We start from the raw sequence: 20,686 nt of genomic DNA on the forward strand, positions 1-20,686 counted from the left end.
TCAAAATATATAAAAATAAACTTTAAAAAAAGTTATACAGATAGTAAGTGGCAAAGCCAAGGTTAGACTTAAGTCTGATTCGATACCTGTGCCGTTCCCCCACCATTGCCCTCCTCTGGGGTGTCTTAATACTACCAGTCCCTGGAGACCCCAAGGTCTGTGGGTGGGATGGGGATCTGAGCTTCCTGGTAGCTTCAGGATGGCCTCTGAAGGCCCATCTCACAAAGGTTAGAGCATATGAGGTGAGGTGAGGTGTGTGTGTGTGTGTGTGTGTGTGTGTGTGTGTGTGTGTGCACGTGCGTGCACGTGCGTGCAAGAGAGAGAGGAGAGAGAGAAGGAGAGAGGTTTCATTTGTAGAGCTCTGCAGGACCCTGCATGCAATCTTCTCCAGGTTGGGAATGCTTATGTAAAGAGAAGGGTTTGCAGAAACCAAACAGACCCACCCTTTAGTTATGCTAACCCCATCCATGACCCAGCCTCTAGGAGGACATGCTAAGGGTACAAGGGACCCCAGGCTCTGCCTGCAGTCCTCCCCTGCCTGGTCCTGTTCCCTCAGGAGGGACCTCACAGTTTTCCATCCTTAAGAACTCTCTCCATCTCTCTTCCCTATCCCCTCCCCCTGACAAGGCCTCCAGCGACTTCTACACTCTGACCCCTGACCCCATCCCGTACTTCTCCTTACCCACTGCCTCACCAAGCATCAGCCACAGTGGCCTTTGAGATGTTCCTCAAACTATCCGAACTTACTCCCAGCTTTGGGCCTTTCTACTAACAGTTTCCTCTGCATGACATCATCCCCATCTTCACAGGCTGATCCTCCTCATTATCCAGATTTCAAGCCAAATATCATCTCTTCCCAAAGACCTTTCAGGGCCACTCAATCTAAAGGAGCTCCCTGTTCATTTGCATACCCATCTGTTTTAATGTATTACAACCTGTTATTTTCTTGTTTATCATCTGTCCCTCCTGCCTTGGTTTACAAGACATTTCATGATCTAGGCTGGGCTTCCTGTGAGCTCCATTGTTCACCCCTGGGAGCTCATGCAGACCCACAGAGACCCTGCTCTGGGTTCCCTGCCTTGCACGTGGGGTACTTTCTACCTGGAGGCTGATCTTTGCCCCACCTCCCCCTTTGCCCCACCTCCCACTCTCCAGGTTGTATCAGACAGAGAAATATTTCCTGACCCTTAAACCTAGTTAATTCCTTCTCCCCTACATCAGCCCAACAGGGTTCTCGGTGCCCCATAATTCAGGTAAAGGCATCACACAGGGAGGGCAGAGATGAGTGTTCCCTGTTCACTGTTGTGCTGCGGGCCTAGCACAGGACCTGGTGCACAGTAGGGTAGATGGACAAATGAAATCTGCTGCATCGACAGCACTGGAAGAACTCAGCCATTGTGGCTGGCAGGCTGTCACACTGAGAGTTTCCAGGGAGACAGCTCCCACCTGAGTGTGCCTGAACTAACCCGAGAGCTGGGGGTAGATGAAGACCATGCTGCTGGCAAAAGGCAAGGAGTAAGACTGTTCCAATGAGAGGAGCACAGGGACAGGGAGCAGGGGCTGCAGGGAAGTTACATGCTGTTCCCTCCAGATTGCACAGGACTGAGGGGGAGGTGAGGAATGAGGCCAAACCACAGAGGGCTATATAAGTCTGGAGGAGGCAGAGAGCTTGATACTAAAGATAATGGGAGATCATTAAACAAGTCTGGAATAGGGAGTGAAATGGTCAGATCTGCATCTAAACGGAAAAACCACAGCAGTTGGATGTGTTTTGGGATGGAGAGCTTCATCCTCAACCTAAATCCTTGAGATCTGTCCCAGGGCACCTCGCACTAACTTCTTCTAGCTCTTGCTCTTCATCAGTACAAGATGCAAAGGCTTCGGTAGAAATCTCCCTCCTTAATCCCTGTAGTGGGTTCAGTAGTGCTCCCCCCCACCTCCGCCGCCCAAATATTTAGCCACATTTAAATCCCAGAACCTGGTGAATGTGACCTTATTTGGAAAAATAATTAAGTTAAGGATCTTGAGATGAGATCATCCTGGATTACTGAGATGGGCCCTAAATCCAATGACAAGTGTCCTTAGAAGAAGCAGAAAAGAAGACCCAGATAGAAGAGGAGGAAGCCATGTGACCAGAAACTGGAATGGAGCAGCCACAAGCCTAGGAAGCCAAGACATGCCAACAGCCACCAGAAGTTGGAAGGGGCATGGAAAGATTCTCCCCTAGTTTCCAAAGGGAAACCCCTGTTGATACCTTAATTTTAGATTTCTGACTTCTGAACTGTGAGAGAATAAATCTGTGTTGCTTTTTTTTTTTTTTAATTTTTGTTTTTCAATGTTTATTTATTTTTGGGACAGAGAGAGACAGAGCATGAACGGGGGAGGGGCAGAGAGAGAGGGAGACACAGAATCGGAAACAGGCTCCAGGCTCTGAGCCATCAGCCCAGAGCCCGACGCGGGGCTCGAACTCACGGACCGCGAGATCGTGACCTGGCTGAAATCGGACGCTTAACTGCGCCACCCAGGCGCCCCTAAATCTGTGTTGCTTTAAGCCACCCAGTTTGTGGTAATCTGTTACAGCAACCCTAGGAAACTAACATAACTCCATATTCAAACTAAGATTCAGCCTCAGGGGCCCTTCACCATTGGTGGACCCTTATAAACTTGGAAATCTTCCTTTCTGTTTGGAAGGTAGGCTTGTAATAGAAGCATGGAGCCAGACCAGACTGTCAGTGTATCCTTCTCTATAGTTCTTGGCACTGAAAGGACACCTTTGTCCACACCAAGAAATGTATCACCAGAATGAAGCAATAGACAAATCAATGGAGCTGGGTCTTGGGCCAAGCTCCAAAGACGCTGAGAGAGAAGCTGGCAGGGCTCTGTGGAGACTAATGGTTTGGTAAAATCAGTAGGACAGTGAGTTGCTCTATGGTGGTGGGCACAGATATGGCAGAAATGGTCATTGTTCAGATGGTATTCATAGCTTCAGGTTCCCAAAGGGGACTGTGGTGCTCTGGAACATTCAGGGTGGGCTTACTGGGACCAACTTACTTTAAGACTTCACTCATTGAGCATTCCTTGAAGTACCCACTGTGTGCTGGTTTTGTTCTGCACTGTATCCATCTAGGCACCTCCTAAGGCATAGTCAACATCTATATTTCTGCACAGCCAGCAGCCAGCCCACCTCTGAAAAGCACCAGTACTCAACCTGAAGGTCTACAGTGTGTGTGTGTGTGTGTGTGTGTGTGTGTGTGTGTGTGTGTGTCCGTCCGTCCGTCCTAGGGAATCCTTACGTATCCCTGTAGATAAGCCAGGTTCCTCTGTTAGAAATTTCTCTTTTGCAGGGCTAAGCAACATTGCAATGACTTAACTATCCGTGTGAGTGTCCAATCAGTGTCTTTCTCACCAGCTAACTGTAAGCACCCCCACCCCGATGACTACTCCGGCTCACTGCAGGTGTCCCATAGGAGTTGAATAAAACAGGTCAATTCTCAGGTGCATCTGAGTTTTCAGAAGGAGAAAGATTTCACCTGGTAGTTTCAAACCCTCTGAGAGTGCCAACAGCTAGAGAGAGGCTCAGGCTTAATCTTAAGAGAAATAAGTAGAATCAAAGGTAAAAGGCCAAGGGCAATAATAAGGCCATGTGTGGGAGGGGAAGAGATGTCAATCCTAAACCCACAGCTGCCAAAGGCCACAATTTTACAACCCTCCGTCCACAAGAAGAATCCCTGTGCCCGTTTTTTTTTTTTTTTTTTAGGTTTTGACTAAGATGGCATCCTGTAGCTCCTTCCTCATAACCTAATCCCCCCCACCTCAGCTCTCCCCTTCCTAAAGAGTCATTTCTCTTTGTCAATAGCATTTGGATGGCTGGACTCTAATGAAATCCAGAATCTCATCAAAATAGGAAAGGGCACCTGACACACCACAAATCCTCCCCAAAGGGTCTTCTGCTTACACTGAAACAAAAAAGTGATTTGCAGAGAAATAGGGTATATCGGTTACAGACTTGTTGCCACCAGATTTCCTCTATAAAAAAGGGATGTAACAGTACCCACCTCAAATGGGAGAGAATTTGAGATTGTGCATGAACACTCATCGCTGTGCCCAAGTTGCAGTCCCAATACTTGAAGTCTCAGTGTTAACTGTGGTAAGAACTGCAGCTACTGTAAAATTATTGAGACAAATTCCTATAACTTGTGGTATGACCAGTCAGTTGCTCCCTTTTCCTATACCTGTTTCCCTGCCCACCAAACACAGGCAGTCCAGATATCCTTGGTTGTACCAGGGGGCAGTATGGACAAAGCACTTTTCTGAGATGGGCACCCCAGAAGGAAAGGCAAGATTATGGTCACTCATTCGTTGTTGTTAATTGAATATTAGACTCTTGTGAAGGCTGGGCAGATGTCAGAAGATGTAGCCAAGGTCCTTGGCATTAGCTCTCCTTGTCTCAATGCAGTATTGACAGAAGGTCCTTTTGGATTGAATGACAGTGGGGCAGAGGAGGTTAAGGAAAGTATCAAGAAAGAAAGGCATCCATTGAGTAGAGTACAGAAGGGGCTGGCCAGTTAAGAAGAGTCTTGGGTCCCCTCAGACTTCTTGTTTTGAGCCCTGCCTCTTGCCTTTTCTCTGAAGCTCCATAAGGTAGACCCTGTTTCATTATGCTTGCCTCTTTCTATAAAAACCTGCTCTAAGGGAATAGCCTTATATATTTGTTTATACAAACATGTAAATGGCCATTGGGGCTTTATGTTTACTCCTTTTGTTAAGGGGAAACGCTTTCAGTCAAAGAAATTAATACATTGAAGTGAGTGCAGGAAACAGGGGCCTCCCCAATGACTCGGAAAACACACTGCCTACTGCATCCAGAAAACCAGTGGCTGTGGCGGGGGGGGGGGGGGAACAAGCCATCTGAGTTTAGTTGAATTGACTGAACAATTTCTGAATGCTACATTCTTTTCCTGTGGAAAGTGGGCAGGAGCATGGTAGGGCAGAAGAGGACAAGGGACACAAGACAGAGCAGAAGTACACAAAGTAGGGAGGGATTATTCCCTCCAAATGTACCTCTCAGGGAAAGAAGAGTTGCCAGGGAGGAGTGCAGAGCTCTGTTTCTTCAAAGCATGACTTTGGTGTAATGGAAAGTAAGGAGCTCTGGTGGCTCAGCTCTTTGGAGTACCCTCAACCTCCTTCCTTAGCCCCTTCTGGATCATGACACTCCAGGTCATGGCTGGTGTGTTTTAAGAGGAGCTCATCTCCTGGGCAAATGCAGTCAACTTGTAACCAACCTGAATACTGCCCAGGGCTCCCCATCTGCTTTGCAACCTAGGACCAAAGAATGGCCAGATTATGGATCATATTATGTTCCTGGTGAGGGGTGGAGGGTTGGGCAGATAACTCAGGTTACCAGGAGGGTCAGAGCAGAGATAGTGAAAAGGACTGTCAGGGGGTGCCACCTGCCCTCCCTACAGGGTGGCTCCACCAGCAGCCCTCTTGGTTTAAGACAGTGTCATGACATGGTATGAAGGGCTTGGCCTCCAGCAGCCCCTAGGAAAGGGGCTCCAAAACAGAAGAAACAGAGATGGATCAGAGCCAGTTCTGGAACACAAACACCAGTATATTTGATGTGCACAAATGTGAAAAGGAAGAGACAAAGAGACCAATGAAGACAGAGCAGGCAATGGGCGCACAAACCAGTCGTGTGTCCTTCTGAAGAGCTGCCGCAGTTGGGAGACAGTCCCACCCACTTCGAAGGTGGGAGAGCCGGGACCTGCAGCTCCTCCATGTCTGGGGTGGCTTCAGGGTGGAAGGTACTCTCCCTGCCTTCACCATAGCTCAAGGGCTGGACCTCTTTCCTTTCTGAATTCCCTGTGATGATGTCTGCACAGCCCAGAGCTTCATAAATATAGGTTCTCAGAAACTGACCCATTCAGTGCTGCCTCCCTAAGGAGACCCATGCAGAGAGTGAGGGACTAGGACAAGAGGATTTCATGGGCACTCCCTATGTATTATTGCTGTAAATAAGCATAGGCCATTGTGACTCACTGGCATCAGAGGGGACAGGGCATAAGGGATAGGATGCCTAGCAGACATCAGAAGCGGTTCAACCATGCAGGGCAGCACATGGCGATCTATAACTCAGAAATGCTGCCATGTCCAGTGGAGAGAGACCCAGGACACCAGAGGTTCACAAACAGCAAGCAGACTCTTCCTGCCAGCACCCCCACTGACAGAGCTGGGGTGCCTGGGCACTAAGGGATTAGGGCCCTGAAGATACCAAAAAAAAAAAAAAAGCAAGAGTTGAAATCAGGGCTACTACTGGTGATTTCTGAGCCTTCAGACCCTGAACTCATGCCCTGGATCATTGCCCGCCTTTGCTGGGGACTCTGTGCCCTATGAGGGACAATAAGAGCCACGGGGCACCTGGATGAAGCAGAAAAACAGTGCTCTGTACATGTCAGGCAGGCAGGTTTACTGTGGGGCCTCCTGTACTTGGGAGTTTGTAGGGCCCAGAGAAAAGACAGTGCCAGGGAATGCCCATGAGGCAACATCTGGAGTGGACAGACCCAATGGGCCATCCAAGGGCTTGCTCTGACTGAGAATCATGGAGGCCCTATGCTGGCAGACATCAACAAGCTGACCACAGATTCAGTCGTGGCAGGGGAGGGCAAAGGTGGGTGGTGTGGTCTAAGGGCCCATATGGGGGGCCTGGAAGGGTGTTGGGGTCCAGAAAACTGGGATATCACAGAATTAAGGGAGAAGGCCAAGGAAATAATTTCCCAGAGGGAACAGGGAAGCCAGATGATATTTTCCCTCTAGAATCCCTTCCACCTGTAGATGGAAACCTGAATCTCTGGATGCCCCAAAGCCCTGGAATTGGGGCCACAGCAAAATCAAAGGTAGGTCTGGCCCCTGCAGAATGTAGTTCATGCCTGGATTTGAGGAGCCTGGCAGGGACACAGAGGCTGGAAGGTGCCCTTCATCCTGTCCTGGACAGGGTTAACCGCAGAAAACAACCAGCCTTTCTCCCCATCTGGGATACCACTCCTGCCCATCCCCAGCCCACCAGCCCTGGCTCACACCCTGGCTAGTGCTGTCTGCACAGTCTAGGTAGAGCAGCACAGCAAGGAAGAGCAGATTCTCTCCACAGGCAGTATTATTGTTTTATAATGATCCATAAAAACGGAAAGGCAAATTTCTATCTAAGACTCCTAGTGCGTCAAGAGACCACATGCCACAGCATTGGCTGCATTCTGATGGACCTCTCCCTTCAGGGAGTGGGGACAGAGCCAGAAGTGGGCTGGAGTGAGGACTTCACCTGTCCACTGCCAGCAATGGACCTGTCACAGAGAAGGGGGGGGTGGTGCTGGCAACCAAGATGGCAAAGCCCATGAGCATGGCAGGGCTAATACTGCTTAAGGAGTAAGCTCAAAGGGTCAGCCTTGCTGGGAGGGGTGGGAAGGGGGTAGCTCTGGCCAGATTTTGCTGCAGGGCTGAGGCTATGGCAGAACCAACTGACCCCCTCCCACTAAGGATGCTCCAAAGACCCTCTCAAAGCTGAAAGGCTGTCTTCTTTTTTTCCCTCACTTATTCTCCATGGGTCTCCCAACACCGGATTCCTGCTCCTCCATCCCCTAGAAAGCTCGATTCCCCCTGACTGGCTTGAAAAGAAACCAGATGCCTTTATCACAACCCTCCTCCCCTAAACTGATTTGTCTCTAGGTCCCCATTGTGGATCTGGGGTGGCCCATCTTGGCCTGTGTGTTGGGGGAGGGTATATCATTCAATTTTTGCTGGGCCACTGAGGGGAGGGGGCACAGAGAAGAGCACCGGGGCATTGCCACAGCCCACCAGACAGGTGGGGAGGTGTAAAAGGGGAACTTCCCAGTCATCAGGCCAGCAGAAATAGTGGAGGGAAGGCGGCAACAGGGTGGGCAGGGTCTGTCTCAGGGTTCTATCTCTGGCAGCTGCTGTGTTGATCAGAGAGTTGGGGAGGGGGGCCGGTGGGGATGACAGACATGGATAAAGGGGCTGCTAGTGGTAAAAGCCTTGAAAATAAAAGAGAAAGGGGGGAAACGCCACCGAACACACAGGGATTGAAACCTCCAAAAGCCCAAGGTTGGTGGGAATCCAGCACCAGGGTGGGGGGGTCCCCAGAAGGCCAAGGGAGCGTTGGAGCCCTGGGGGAGGGGAGAGGAGCCAAGGGAAGGCCTCCAGCCCTGGCAGACCAGCACTACTGCCAAGCAGCCTCCTGACTGCCCAGTCTGTCCTTAGGCTGCAGCTCAGCAGGCCCCCGGGGAGGTATTGGTTGCAAGCAAGCACCTGAATATTGCCTAATGGAACCAGCCAAAGCCCAACTTAAACCACGTGAGAGGAGAGAGGAGGCCTCGCAGCAGCCCAAAGCCTCCTCAGGCCTCCTCAGGCTTCTCATCTTCTGCCCCATTCTTAGAGTCCCTTAGCCAGGACAGGGCCTGCTGCTTCCAAAGTCACCCAGGTGGTCAAGTCGCTGCTTAGCCATAGGCCTCTGGCCGCCAGCCTCTGAGCTGGGCAGGGATCCACAGACCCTTCCCAGAGTCCCCGGGCTACCTCGACACCCGCCCCCCACAACTGGCCCGCCCCCGGTCCCGCCCCCGGTGGGCGGCGAGGGTGTGTGCCCTAAGAGGCTGAGGCCAGACCCGGGCCAGGGCTTGTGCTGTTCAGAAGACGTAACCCCACCAGCTTGGTACCTCTGTCCACGGGGTCCATGAGAGAGCCCCGGGCCCCACCCACCAGCCCCATTCAGTCTGTCTTGACGTGGCCGTTGGCCATCGCCAGGGGGCCACTGGGCTCCCCGGGCTCAGCGTCCTTGTCAAAGCGGAGGCGGAGGGTGTTGCGGATGATGAACTGCTCCATGATGAGGGACCCGCAGAACCAGGGCACGGCGTACTCCAGGGTGATGAGGCCCATGAAGTCAAAGTCGAACTGGGAATAGTCCCAGGGACAGGCGTTGAACTGGCGCAAGATGAAGCCGGTGGTGAACTCCCACAGGTAGGTCCAGAGCGTGTAGATGAGGCAGCGCACCAGCAGTGGGCAGCGGCCGCGCAGGCGCAGGTACATGCGCTCCACGATGAGGATGGAGGTGCCGTAGATGAAGAGAGCCCACACGCTCGTAACCCCAGGGAACTTCCAGTTAAAGTTCACTACGAACTCCCAGGCCGCCGTGAACATCACCTCGCAGAAGTAGCCGTGGATGGCATACAGGTACCAGCGGGACAGCGCCGTCAGGGGCTCGGCAGATGCCATGGCGCCGAGTGGAGCTGGCTGCTGGGACACAAAGGAGACAGGTGAGGGAAGGAGGGACGGAGCCCTCCTCCTGCCTTCCCACGTGCAGCTCAGGTCTCTGCCATGACCAGGCTGGAGGGGATTCCAAACCTGCCTCTACCTTTCTCTTTGGTTACCAGTCATATTCTTGACCCTATTTCATGTTCATTACTTTATTCCTTATTCCTCACCTTAGCCAGGTGGGCATGAGAAATGAAAGGGAGAAAATTAAAAGTTCCACTGGCTTCCTCTGACCAGCCCTACTCAAGTACTATTGGAAGGAGGTATATCCTACACTCCCTAAACTTTGTTTGGATTATCTGTGGTCAGTGGAAGAGCTGGCTGTCCTGGCCTGCCAGTCACCCCCATTTCTAGGCTACTAGCTGATTCATCTCTTCCTGCACTTCTTTTCAAACAACTCCACATCACTCATATTTCTGGGATCTTTCTAAGCAACCTATCACATTTATCTTGTGTGTGTGTTAGTTAACATATACATAACATGTACTGCGTTAGCCACTTTTAGGTGTACAGACAGTTCAGTGATATTAAGTACAGTCACACTGTTGTGCAACTGTCACCACCATTCATCTCCAAAATTTTTTCATTATCCCAAACTGAAATTCCATACTCATCAAACACTCGCTTCCCACCCCCGCCCCCCCCCCCCCGCCCTGGCAACCATCATTCCACCTTCTGTCTCTATGAATTTTACTACTCTAGTTACCTCTTTTCAGTGGCATCATATTGTAATTGCCCTTTTAAGACTGGCTTATTTCACTGAGCATCGTGTCTGCAAGGTTCATCCATGTTGTAAGCATGTGTCAGACTGTCCTTCACTTTTTAAGGCTGAATAATATTCATTCCACTGTGATCTAGCTAGCTATCTAGATACGTCACGTTAAAAAACATTTTTTAATGTTTATTTTTAAGAGAGACACAGAGCATGAGCAGGGGAGGGGCAGAGAGAGAGGGAGAGAGGGAGACACAGAATCTGAAGGAGGCTCCAGGCTCTGAGCTGTCAGCGCAGAGCTTGATGTAGGGCTTGATGCAGGGCTCGAGATGTGAGATGATGACCTGAGCTGAAGTCGGACGCTGAATCCACTGAGCTGCCCAGGCACCCCCTATGTCACCTTTTATTTATCCATTTGTCCATGAATGGGTTGCCTCCACCTTTTGGCTATTATGAACACTGCTGCTATGAACATGGGTATACAGATATCTGTTCTAGTCTCTGCTTTCAATTCTTTTGGATTTATATCCAGGAGTGGAATTGCTGAATCATATGGTGATTCTGTGTTTATTTTCTGAGGAATAGCCTTGCTGTTTTCCACAGCAGCCATACCATTTTATGTTCCCACCAACAGTACTCAAGGATTCCAATTTCTCCACATCCTTGCCAGCACTTGTTATTTTCTGGTTTTTTGATGATGGTCATCCTAATGGGTTGAAAGTGGAAGCTCGTTGTGGTCACATTTGTCTTTCACTGCTCCATTAAGCAGGTTTTGGTGTTAGTTTCAATGTTGAAAGGAAACCAGTGGGCTGACAGTCCTCTCTTACTTCTTATTGCCTTCCTCTCCTCTCTTCTCAACCCCACCAGTCTTTAAGGCTCCATCCTGCTTCCCTGAAGGCTGGCCCCCAGATCTCTCAGCTTTCTCCTTGCCCTCCATCAGTGACTGTCTGGATGATTCAATTGCCTCTTTCTCCAGTGCCACCCTGTTCGCTGTTATAAGGCATATGCCCTCTGATCCAGCTAGCTAGTACACAGCTAGCTAGCTGTGTATTCCTTGAGGGAAGGGACTATTTTCCAGTCCTCTGTTCTGCAGCCTTGGCACAGGCCTCTCCAGAGCAGGCAGTCTCTAAACGATGCATGTTTGGGTGTGTGTGTGAGGGGGGTGAGGGGAGCAGTTCAGGGCTGCATCAGGAATGGGAAGGCAGATGATGAAAACATGCATCCCAGCTCTGCCAGCTGCCAGTGGACACCAGGCTTGACACTTCTGTCAAGGTGGGAGAGGGGACAGAGGTTAACAAGATGCATATGTAGTCTGCATGCCTGTCTGGGAATCCCAGCCTCATCTTTCAGCTAACACAGACCTAGTCACAATTAATAACCCACCTCAATACCCTCCCTTGTGGATTGCTTTGTGGTCTTGCAAGCACTTCCATTTACATTTTGTCATTGGTTTTTACAAAATTAAGATTCATATGAATGACAGGTAGTTTAACTCCTGTTTTTTAAGAGAGACAGTTGGGGCTCAGAGAGAGGTCATTTGCCCCATATCCCAGGGCCAGTAGATGGAAAGGCTAAGACTAGGATCCACATCTCCTGGTTTCTGCTTCAGCACCCATCCCCCTGCACACCACTGCCCATCTAGATATGTGCGCCTGATGGTACTCCCCTCCTCAAAAACATTCAGTGGCCCCCCATTTCCTAATGAAATGCCACAGCATCCTTGGCCTGGCATTCAAGACTCACTAGGATCTCATGCCAGCCTACTTTTTCAGCCTTATTCTCACAGGCCAGCTCTCCCGGTCTTCCCTCCCCTCCTTGTAGATTCTATCCGTGTATTTCCTGTGGCCTTTCCTCTCACCTCCACAAGCACAAACCCAGCTTCCAGGTTACCTTCAGAACAAAATCTTTTTCATCCTCCCCACCACAGTCCTCCCCTCCCCCCACTGAATAGCCATAGCACTCACTCTATCTCTCCTTGGTCCAGATGATGTCCTGTTTTATTATGTTGATAACATTCAGTCCCCATCCAGATGTTTTTCCTGTGTTCTGCACCTCTGTATCCCACTCCTTCCTGAACACCTCCACCTAAATGTCCTATAGGCACCTCAAATCCTTTCCTAAATCAGACTCATTATGTTTTCCCCAAAACTTGTCTTCCTCCTGTGACCCCACTCTGATTAAAGGAACCACCAAGCACCCAGTTAGCAGCCAGAGGCTCTAGTGTCATGCTAACTTCCTCTGCTGCATCTCCACTCGAACATGAGCTCCCTGAGAATAAGGACCTTGTCCGTCTGGTTCAGTACTGCATCCCCACTGCCTACAATAGTGTCTGGCACACAGCATTCAATGAAAAAAAAAAAAAAGACATTTATTAATAGTTTATAATTGCTACGTAAGTCATTCCAAAACTCAGTGGCTTCAATCAACTCTCATTTGTTACTACTACTTGTGTGTCTGTGGGTTAGGGGATCTTGGGTGGCCTTGATCATGAGACTGCTGGTCATTTGGGGGTTCTGTCCTATCCTTGGCTGGGGTGGCTCTTATCTACTTATCTCACATCCCAGGCACGCTTTCTCATGGCAAGGGCAGAAGCACATGAACAAGCAAGCCCTGCTGCACCCATGCTTTTCAAGACTCTGGTTAACTCATGCCCACTAACATCTTCTTGATCAAAACAAGTCACATGGCAAGGCCACCAAGTCAGCCATTACCTCCTGTCCTTTCCACCACTTAAATATCTTTGAAATCATCTCTTCCTCTTCACTCCTCTTTCTCATTGCTGCTGCTCTGCTTTAAGCTGTCACCATCTCTCACCCAGATGCCCCCAGGTGTCTTCCAGGGGATGCCTGGAAGGTGCCTATTCCTTTCCAATCCACTCATCACACTAAGAGCATGTAGAGGGCGCCGGGGTGGCTCGGTTGGGTAAGCATCTGACTTCAGCTCAGGTCGTGATCGCACAGTTTGTGGGTTTGAGTCCCACGTCCGGCTCTGTGCTGACAGCTCAGAGCCTGGAGCCTGCTTCAGATCTGTGTCTCCCTCTCTCTCTGCCCCTCCCCAACTGGTGCTCTGTCTCTGTCTCTCAAATAAACGTTAAAAAAAATTTTTTTAAAGAGTATGTAAAAACAGCAATCTTTCTCAAACGCGAATTTGATATTTCTCCCCATGTGGGCCTGTTAGTGGATCTTTACCATCTATGCAATAAGGCTCAAACCCCTAGGGATGGCTGGCAAAGCCCTTTATGAGCCACCTCTGCCTCAGATCTTGTCCTCTGGATCTTTTCATTACTGCTTTTGCTACCTGGGGTGCCTTTCCCAACTGCTACGGCCACCACCACCCCCAACCCATGGCCCATGAGCCCATAATCTTCAAGGTCCAGCTCCTCTGTGAAGATTTTCCTAAACACCTCCAATTCCAGAGCTATCTGCTGCCCTGTTTGTCCACCTCTGCACCCAGTTCACTTCTGTGACAACAGTTAGCACTATGCTTTGCTATGCACCAGTGGCCCCTTGATGAACGTTTATTATAATGTTAAGAGGAAAAAAAAGCAGGATTCAAAACTAAATAATTAATATGATTTTGATTTTGCAAAAGCCTACATACATGTAAACGTACAAAAAATTAGCCATAATCATCTCTGGAGGGTGACATCACAAGTGATTTTTATTTCCTTTTTTAAACTTCTCGTATAGTCTAAAAATTTTTTCTACCAAGTATGTATAAACTTTTACAAAAATAAAATTTAACTTAAAACTGTTTGTTGTATGAATATGTATTAATCATCTTTGTGCCTTGTATAGAGAAGATATTCAACAAACTTGCCAGACAAATGAACCTTAGGACACCTGAAGTCCTGAAAAATTAATGCAGGCTGTTCCCTCCTGAGCCATCATCACCAACAACAAACCATGCCTCACAGGTTTGAATAGCATAAAGTGGTTAAGCCCAGGGGCTCTAGACTCTAACTTTCTGATTCAAACGGGCTGGTACCCTTCACCTGTGGGCTCCAGGGCACGTTACCAGACCTTTCTATAAAACGGTTTCCTTTTTTCCTCAGTTTCCTTACAGATAAAGGGAAAATAACAAGAGTAACTACTTCTGAGGATGACTGTAAGGATGAATGAGCTAATAGACACTACTGAACTTATAGCAAATGCTCAAGAAAGTGTGGCTGTCACTTCTGGCACAGAGATGGGCTTCCTGGTGAGCTTCTCCCGTTTTGAGTGCCACCTCGTACCCAAGGCGGGACATTCTGCCCCTGTCCTCACTAGCGGTTGGGCAGCCTTCCTTGCCAAGCAGGTCAGGTTTTCACCTCCACCCAGAGCACAGCCCAGCAGCCAAGCAACCCTGTGAAACCAATAACCACACACGCAGACCCTGAGGAAACAAAGGTTGCGTAGAGGAGGGCTTGGCCAGCTTCCAGCCTCTGTGTGGCTGGGGAGGTTTAATGAAAAGGGGGGGGGGCGGCACTCAGAACTAGCCCTCTGAGGTCCAGGCTTGAAAAGCAGGGTGGAATGAAAGGGCCAGCATTCCTGGCAAGCTTCTCACACCCTCATTCTATCCTGAACCCCCAACAGGCTTTTAGACCCCTGGAGTGGGAGAGAACAGATTGAAGCTCCAGGGAAACTCACTGAGAATGAGGAGGGGCCCATGACCCCAGGCAGGCAGGGCTGTGGTGGCCTGGAAACCACTTTGTCTCCCACCCAACTCAGGCCCCTCTGAACTTAGGTCTGTCCACCTGACCTGCACTCACACCTCTGGCCCCTCTGGCCCACAGGATCCTGTTCATCCTATGCAGCATCCTGACATAACTAATGGAGTCCTCGGGTCAGCACCCCACCTTAATGTTGACTTTAAAACCCTGCTCTCCTTGCCCCTTGGGCTCATCTTTAGAGATGGCCAAGGTTTCCCAGTCAGTAACAACTCGTGGGGTCCAGTCACACCCCCTGGAAGCAGGTGACTTTAAAGAGCTGGACCTCCAAACCTTAGAGCAGAAGCAAGCAAGAACAAAGGAATAGCCATTAAACAGTGGAAGGAGGGCAAGATGTTGAACAGAAGAGAGGATGGAGAAGAGAGAACAGGGTGAGTCCAAGGCCTGGATTCCATTTCTGGAACCTTCCCTACCTGGAAGAACATGGGTAGGCAGAGGGGAAGCATACCTAGGCCAGGTCAGGCTGCATCTGTGGGGTTTTGCCAGAAGAACATGCCTAGTCCATGTGAGACAAAAAGGAGAAACTGGACATCCTGGCTGGAGCCAGGAGATGAGGGGGAAAGACAGAGAAAGGGGATGTGAGACAGTGTTATCAGCTGGGATGGCAGCTCACACCGTGGTGGGACAGACACTAACATTAGAAGCGGCATTGGCTTGGGTAGATTTGCAAAACTCCACTCCCCAAACCCAATGCTAATACTCATGGGAGCCATGCTTAAACTTTGAGCCGGGACAGGCTCCCTGACCCTCTGCTGGCCCAACAGACCCCTATCCCTGCCCAGGCCTCCCCTCACCCGAGCCCTTTCCCCACATTCTTCCAGTACCTCCTTGCTCGGCACTGAGATCAGAGACCTGGGAAGGCCTGCATCAGGAAGAACCAGTAGCTCACTGGACATTGGCCTCTTTCTCCTGGTGACAAACACAACCATCCTGAGAACGATGACACAAAGACAGGATGGCCCAGGAAAGAAAACTCAAGGTGAAGTGAGGAGGAGAGCGTGGGCAAGGACGAAAACAAGAAGGAGAAAAGAGCTGTGGACGGTTTCACATGCAGGATATGGAGAACAACATTCATGTACAAGAGCCTTCATACTTGTTGATAAAAGGGCCTGGGAATACGGAGTTCCAGCCAAGGGCCAGAACTCAAGGTGACTTGGCAGAGCAGGGCACCGTCCCCCCCCCAAGGGGACAGGTGATAGATGACTTTGTGGGGAGGGGGTCAGAATCTTGCTCCCTAGGAGTATCTCACCAGCTTCCAGAACCTGCTTAGTTATTCCCTACGCAGAGAGCACAGCAAGTTGAGAGGGGCGAAGAGAATGCCACAAGTCTGAAACAGGCTGGAGGCAAAATCAGATAAGGCAACTGCCTTTGGTTTTACTCAAAACTCTCATCTTGTTCCAGGAAGCTAAGGTGCCACAACACAATGACCCTGGGAATTTCTGTCCAGAGGAGCATCTTGATAGAAAATCGGGATTCCTCTTACATGCAACCAGGCTGGGCGGGGCTTCGCCTCATTACTAGGCCTCTTTCACCTCATTTACTTCCCCATTCCTAGGCACCAAAATCGCTACAGTTCCATGTGCTGGGGAGAGACACAGCCCTTATAGGGGGCCCCTGGGAGCAAGGCAGTGGAGGCGGGGGGTGGGGGGGGGAGGACTCTGAGTCCAGCCCCCTGAGAGGCTCTGTGCTGAAAGTGAGTGGAATCTATGAGGGGTGGGCAGGTGTCCTAACATCTGGGTGAAAGATGCAAGGTCTGAAACCATCCTCACCTTGCACTGTGGTAATCAAGTTGGGAGGGGTGAGGGTGGGAGGAACATATGGGCTTGCTTCAGGGCCAGAAAGGAAACAAGCAGAGCTAAATACCTGTGGTCACTGGCTAGCCCAGACACCATAGAGTTCCACCCTTTCTTGCTATGGGCATCCCCCAGGAAACTCTTTGGGATGGTCTTCCTGCTACCTCCCAAGTCACAGTAATCATCAGCCACTCTTCTCAGCACTTACCAGGTATTAACTCAGATAATATTCAAGCCTATTTTATAGATGGGGCAATTGAGGAAGGGGAAGTCTTAATAAGTCTTAAGAATTACAGCTATAAAAGCCAGAGCTAGGATTCAAACCCAGCAAGTCTGGCTCCAGAGCCTTCATTCCCAATCAGCACACTGCACTGCCCTTGAAGCTGACTACAGGCTCCTCTATAGGCACCACCACTTTCTGAGTTTCTGCTTCTGGAAGACTAGGATGGTATATGGAGAGGAAACAAGAAGCAAGAGCAACATGAACCTCTAGGTAGATCATCAATGAAGCCCAGAACAGGTGTCAGAGCCATTGCAGGCTCTCGTCCTATTCTGAGAGGCCAAGTTCTGTTCTAAGGCCAAGTTCTGGCAAGATCCACACAATGATCCTCCAGGGTCATAGCGGACCCTCACAGGACCATGGTAGCAGCCACCCCTGAGGGCCTCAAGGTGTGTGCCATTCAAAGACCTTTCACCAAGACACACACTGGTCCCCGTCAGGCTACCCTGACTGCCAGCCCACCCTCATATTGGCTGGGAATCTCAGATGGCCCAGCCCTGCCATGGACATTCAGCCAAGAGCAGTGACCAGCATCACACTGCCCAGAGAAGCCTGGTGCCTGGAGCAGCACCAGGGAGAGTGTCAGGAGCAACCATTCCACACAAAGCAGCAGGCCAAAGAGGATTTTAGAAGGCCTCAGATGCTAAGCAAATCCCAGCTGGCAGACACAGGAGGACAAGTGGGCCTGGGGAACACAGTCAGCCTGGCACAGAGGTTCGCCAGGGCTCAGGCAGTAAAGGGCACCTAGCAGTTGGGGCCCTGGGGCTAGGCATCCTGAGTGTTGCCTGCAAGGCTCTTTCCAGACCTCACTTGGCTGCTTCTCTATTGTTACTCAGATCTCAGCTCAACCGTCACCCCTGAGACCTTCTCTGGTCTCGAATCCAAAACAGCCTTCCCATCACTGACATCATCATATTTCATTCCTCCAGCACTTTCACTTTCTACTATTTTGCTACTTGTTTGTTGTCTGTCTCGTCCAACTAGAATGAATGCTCCATGAGGGCAGGGGCTCTATCTTGTTCACTGCTGGGTTCCCAGTGCCTACAACAGTGCCTGGTGATAAGACCCACTAATACGTCTGGCACGGATGAATGAATGAATGAATGAATGGGCCCACACAGGCGCAGGCTCTTAAACACTGATAAGGGCAGGTGTAAACAGCTAGCAGCTCAGCCTTTCTCTTCTCCCCTTTCTTGGCAGATATAGCCTTTAAAATTTTTCAATGCTAACATTTTAAAATATCTTTATTATTTTTCCTGATTATAAAAGTAACATGTGCTCACACCTGAAATTTAAACATTATGGAAAGGAATGACCTAGAAAGTAAATATCTTCCATCACCCCACATCTTAGAGAAAGTCACTGTTAATGGTGTGTTGTATATTCACCTGGATTACATTTAGCTTTAAAAGAAGCAAATCCATGTATCATAGAAAGAAAAGGAATTCATAATTCCACCAAAACTAGCAGCCATTATCACTTCTCCCTTGCAATTTTTTCTCATGTGTTTATTTTACAAGTTGCTTTAATGTACTTATTCTGTAACCTGACATTTTCACTTATTACAAAATAATCATTTCCCTCAGTTGTTATATTGCTTTTGTTCTCATTATTATAATGGCTATGTGATATTCCACCAGGTGGAAAACTATAATTTACTTAACTTAGGTGTTCAGAAAAGGGAGAGAGAACAATTGTTTCCCACTCTCACTATTACAATGACACCACAAGAAACATCTTTTTTTATGCCTGTAACAAAAGAATTCAGCCTTTTCCTTCTCTAGGAATATATCCTAAAGAAAGATTTCTTTTTTTTTTTTTTAAGTAGGCTCCATGCTGGGTGTAGAGCCTAACATAGGGCTTGAACTCACAACCCTGAGATAAAGACTTGGGCTGACCAAATGTCCATCAACTGATGAATGGATAAAGAAGATGTGGTATAAATATACAATGTAATATTACTCAGCCATCAAAAAGAATGAAATCTTGCCATTTGCAATGATGTGGATGAAACTGGAGTGTATTATGCTAAGCAAAATAAGTCAGAGAAAGACAAATACCACGTGATTTCACTCATATGTGGAATTTAAGAAACAAAACAGATGAACATAGAGGAAGGGAAGGACAAATCAGCTAAAAACAGAGAGGAAGGCAAACCATAAGAGACTCTTAACTATCGAAAACAAACTGAGGGTTGATGGAAGTAGCAGGTGGGGGATGGGCTAGATGGGAGATGGCTATTAAGGTGGGTACTTGTGATGAGCACTGGGTATTATATGTAAGTGATGAATCACTAAATTCTACTCCTGAAACCAATACTAAACTATATGTTAACTAACTTGAATTTAAATACAATCTTGGAAGGAAAAAAAAGATAAATAATTAATAAAAAATAATAATAATAAAGACCTGAGCTAAGATCAAGAGTTGGACACTTGACTGACTGAGTCACCCAGGCGTACCTTAAAGAAAGATTTCTTAATAACTCCAGAAATGGGATCACTGGACCAAAGGGTACAACAGTCTTAGGGATGATGGTGTAGATTGCCCTGGGGAACACTGTGTTATGTGGGGAATAGGTCTCTAGTCTGAGTCACCGTGCTCCCACAGTGGCCTCTGTGGCCATCTCTGTGCACCCACCCCACACCCACAGTTCAGGCTTGCACTACCCTAGCTACAAATCAACTTCCTGAAAGAGCCTCCAACCATAAACTGATTTTGCAAGCCCAGGCTGAGTGAAAAATAAATGCTAGCCCTGAGTTTTAAACTCCCACTGGCACTAGAGTCAACATCTACCTACAGCTGAGAAATACCTAGTTACCCTTTGCCCTCCCTGCATGCTCCTGTGTGGAAGCTAAGCCTCCCGGTTCCTATATGCCAGCCCAGCAGCTCCCAATAGCCCATCCAGTCAGGAGTGTAAAAGCACTGGCTCTCCCTGCCCTGTCTTCCAGGGGACTTCCCTGCCTGCTGGTCCCTGATCCCTCACTGGGACTGTTTGCCCTATGCAGACAATAGCCTTTAGGCCAGACAGGCCTTTAGGGCTTGGGAAAGCAGCCAATTGTCTTTTTTTTTTTTTTTTTTTTTTTTTAATGTTTAAGTTTATTTACTTTTGAGAGAGAGAAAGAGACAGAGCATGAGCGGGAAAGGGGCAGAGAGAGAGGGAGACCCAGAATCCAAGAAGCAGGTTCCAGGCTCTGAGCCATCAGCACAGAGCCCGGCGTGGGGCTCAAACCCACGAACCGTGAGATCATGACCTGAGCCAAAGTCAGATGCTCAACCAACTGAGACACCCAGAAGCCCCAACCAATCGTCATTTTCTAAAGCACCACTGAGGAAAAGCCAGAGGTTAAGGCTGGAAAGAAAGCTCATATGAGGACAGGTGAGACTCCACAGTTGGGGGTCCCCTGCTCTCCATGCAGCTTGTCTGGACTTGGGAGGAGGAAAACTTCCTCCTAACAGGCCAAAGGCAGCAGAGAACTTGCTCCTCTTGACCCCTTGGTGGCCACTTTTATGGCAGCTAAGGCACCACCAATCCCTCACCTCCCAGTGCCCTGGGTGCTCTACCCAAGGCCTTGTGAACTGTTCATAGCATCGGAGCAGAATCTGGAATCCCAGATGAGGTATAGTTCTCATTGCAGAGAGGTAAAGCCCAGGGCCCAAAGCATCCACGAGCCTACAGATAAGAGAGAGAATTTGGGAAGATGTCATCTCCTATGTGCTGGGTGTCTGACATCATTTGTGTCAGCCAATCTGGGTCTGGCACAGTTTTTAGAGGCCATGTGGCTATAAGATGGCTCCAACACATGAAACGGCCTGAAACTGCTAGACATTCCCCTCCTATTCCACAACTATAGCCCTATGACAGGCCCTTGGACAGA

General features: G+C 49.1%; 1 protein-coding gene across 16 annotated transcripts in view; it reads right to left on the reverse strand.

Moving 5' to 3' along the window:
* Positions 1-5,590: 5,590 nt before the first annotated feature.
* The window catches only part of TMEM229B (transmembrane protein 229B), a 39,813-nt gene continuing 24,717 nt past the window's right edge, over positions 5,591-20,686 (reverse strand). For 8 of the 16 annotated variants that reach the window (XM_045451341.1, XM_045451339.1, XM_045451335.1 and 5 more), the window contains exons 3-4: positions 20,349-20,481; positions 5,591-9,294 (exon numbers count right to left, since the gene is read on the reverse strand). In XM_045451341.1, coding sequence (XP_045307297.1) covers positions 8,773-9,294; positions 20,349-20,441 — 615 coding nt within the window. In that variant the 5' untranslated portion in view covers positions 20,442-20,481 and the 3' untranslated portion in view covers positions 5,591-8,772. Of the gene's footprint in view, positions 9,298-10,629; positions 11,292-15,183; positions 15,273-15,559; positions 15,645-20,348; positions 20,482-20,686 lie in introns of those variants that run through there. The other 8 variants (XR_006705117.1, XM_045451344.1, XM_045451346.1 and 5 more) reach the window with 8 other exon arrangements.

Source organism: Leopardus geoffroyi, chromosome B3, assembly GCF_018350155.1.
Source record: "Leopardus geoffroyi isolate Oge1 chromosome B3, O.geoffroyi_Oge1_pat1.0, whole genome shotgun sequence".
NCBI lineage: Eukaryota > Metazoa > Chordata > Mammalia > Carnivora > Felidae > Leopardus > Leopardus geoffroyi.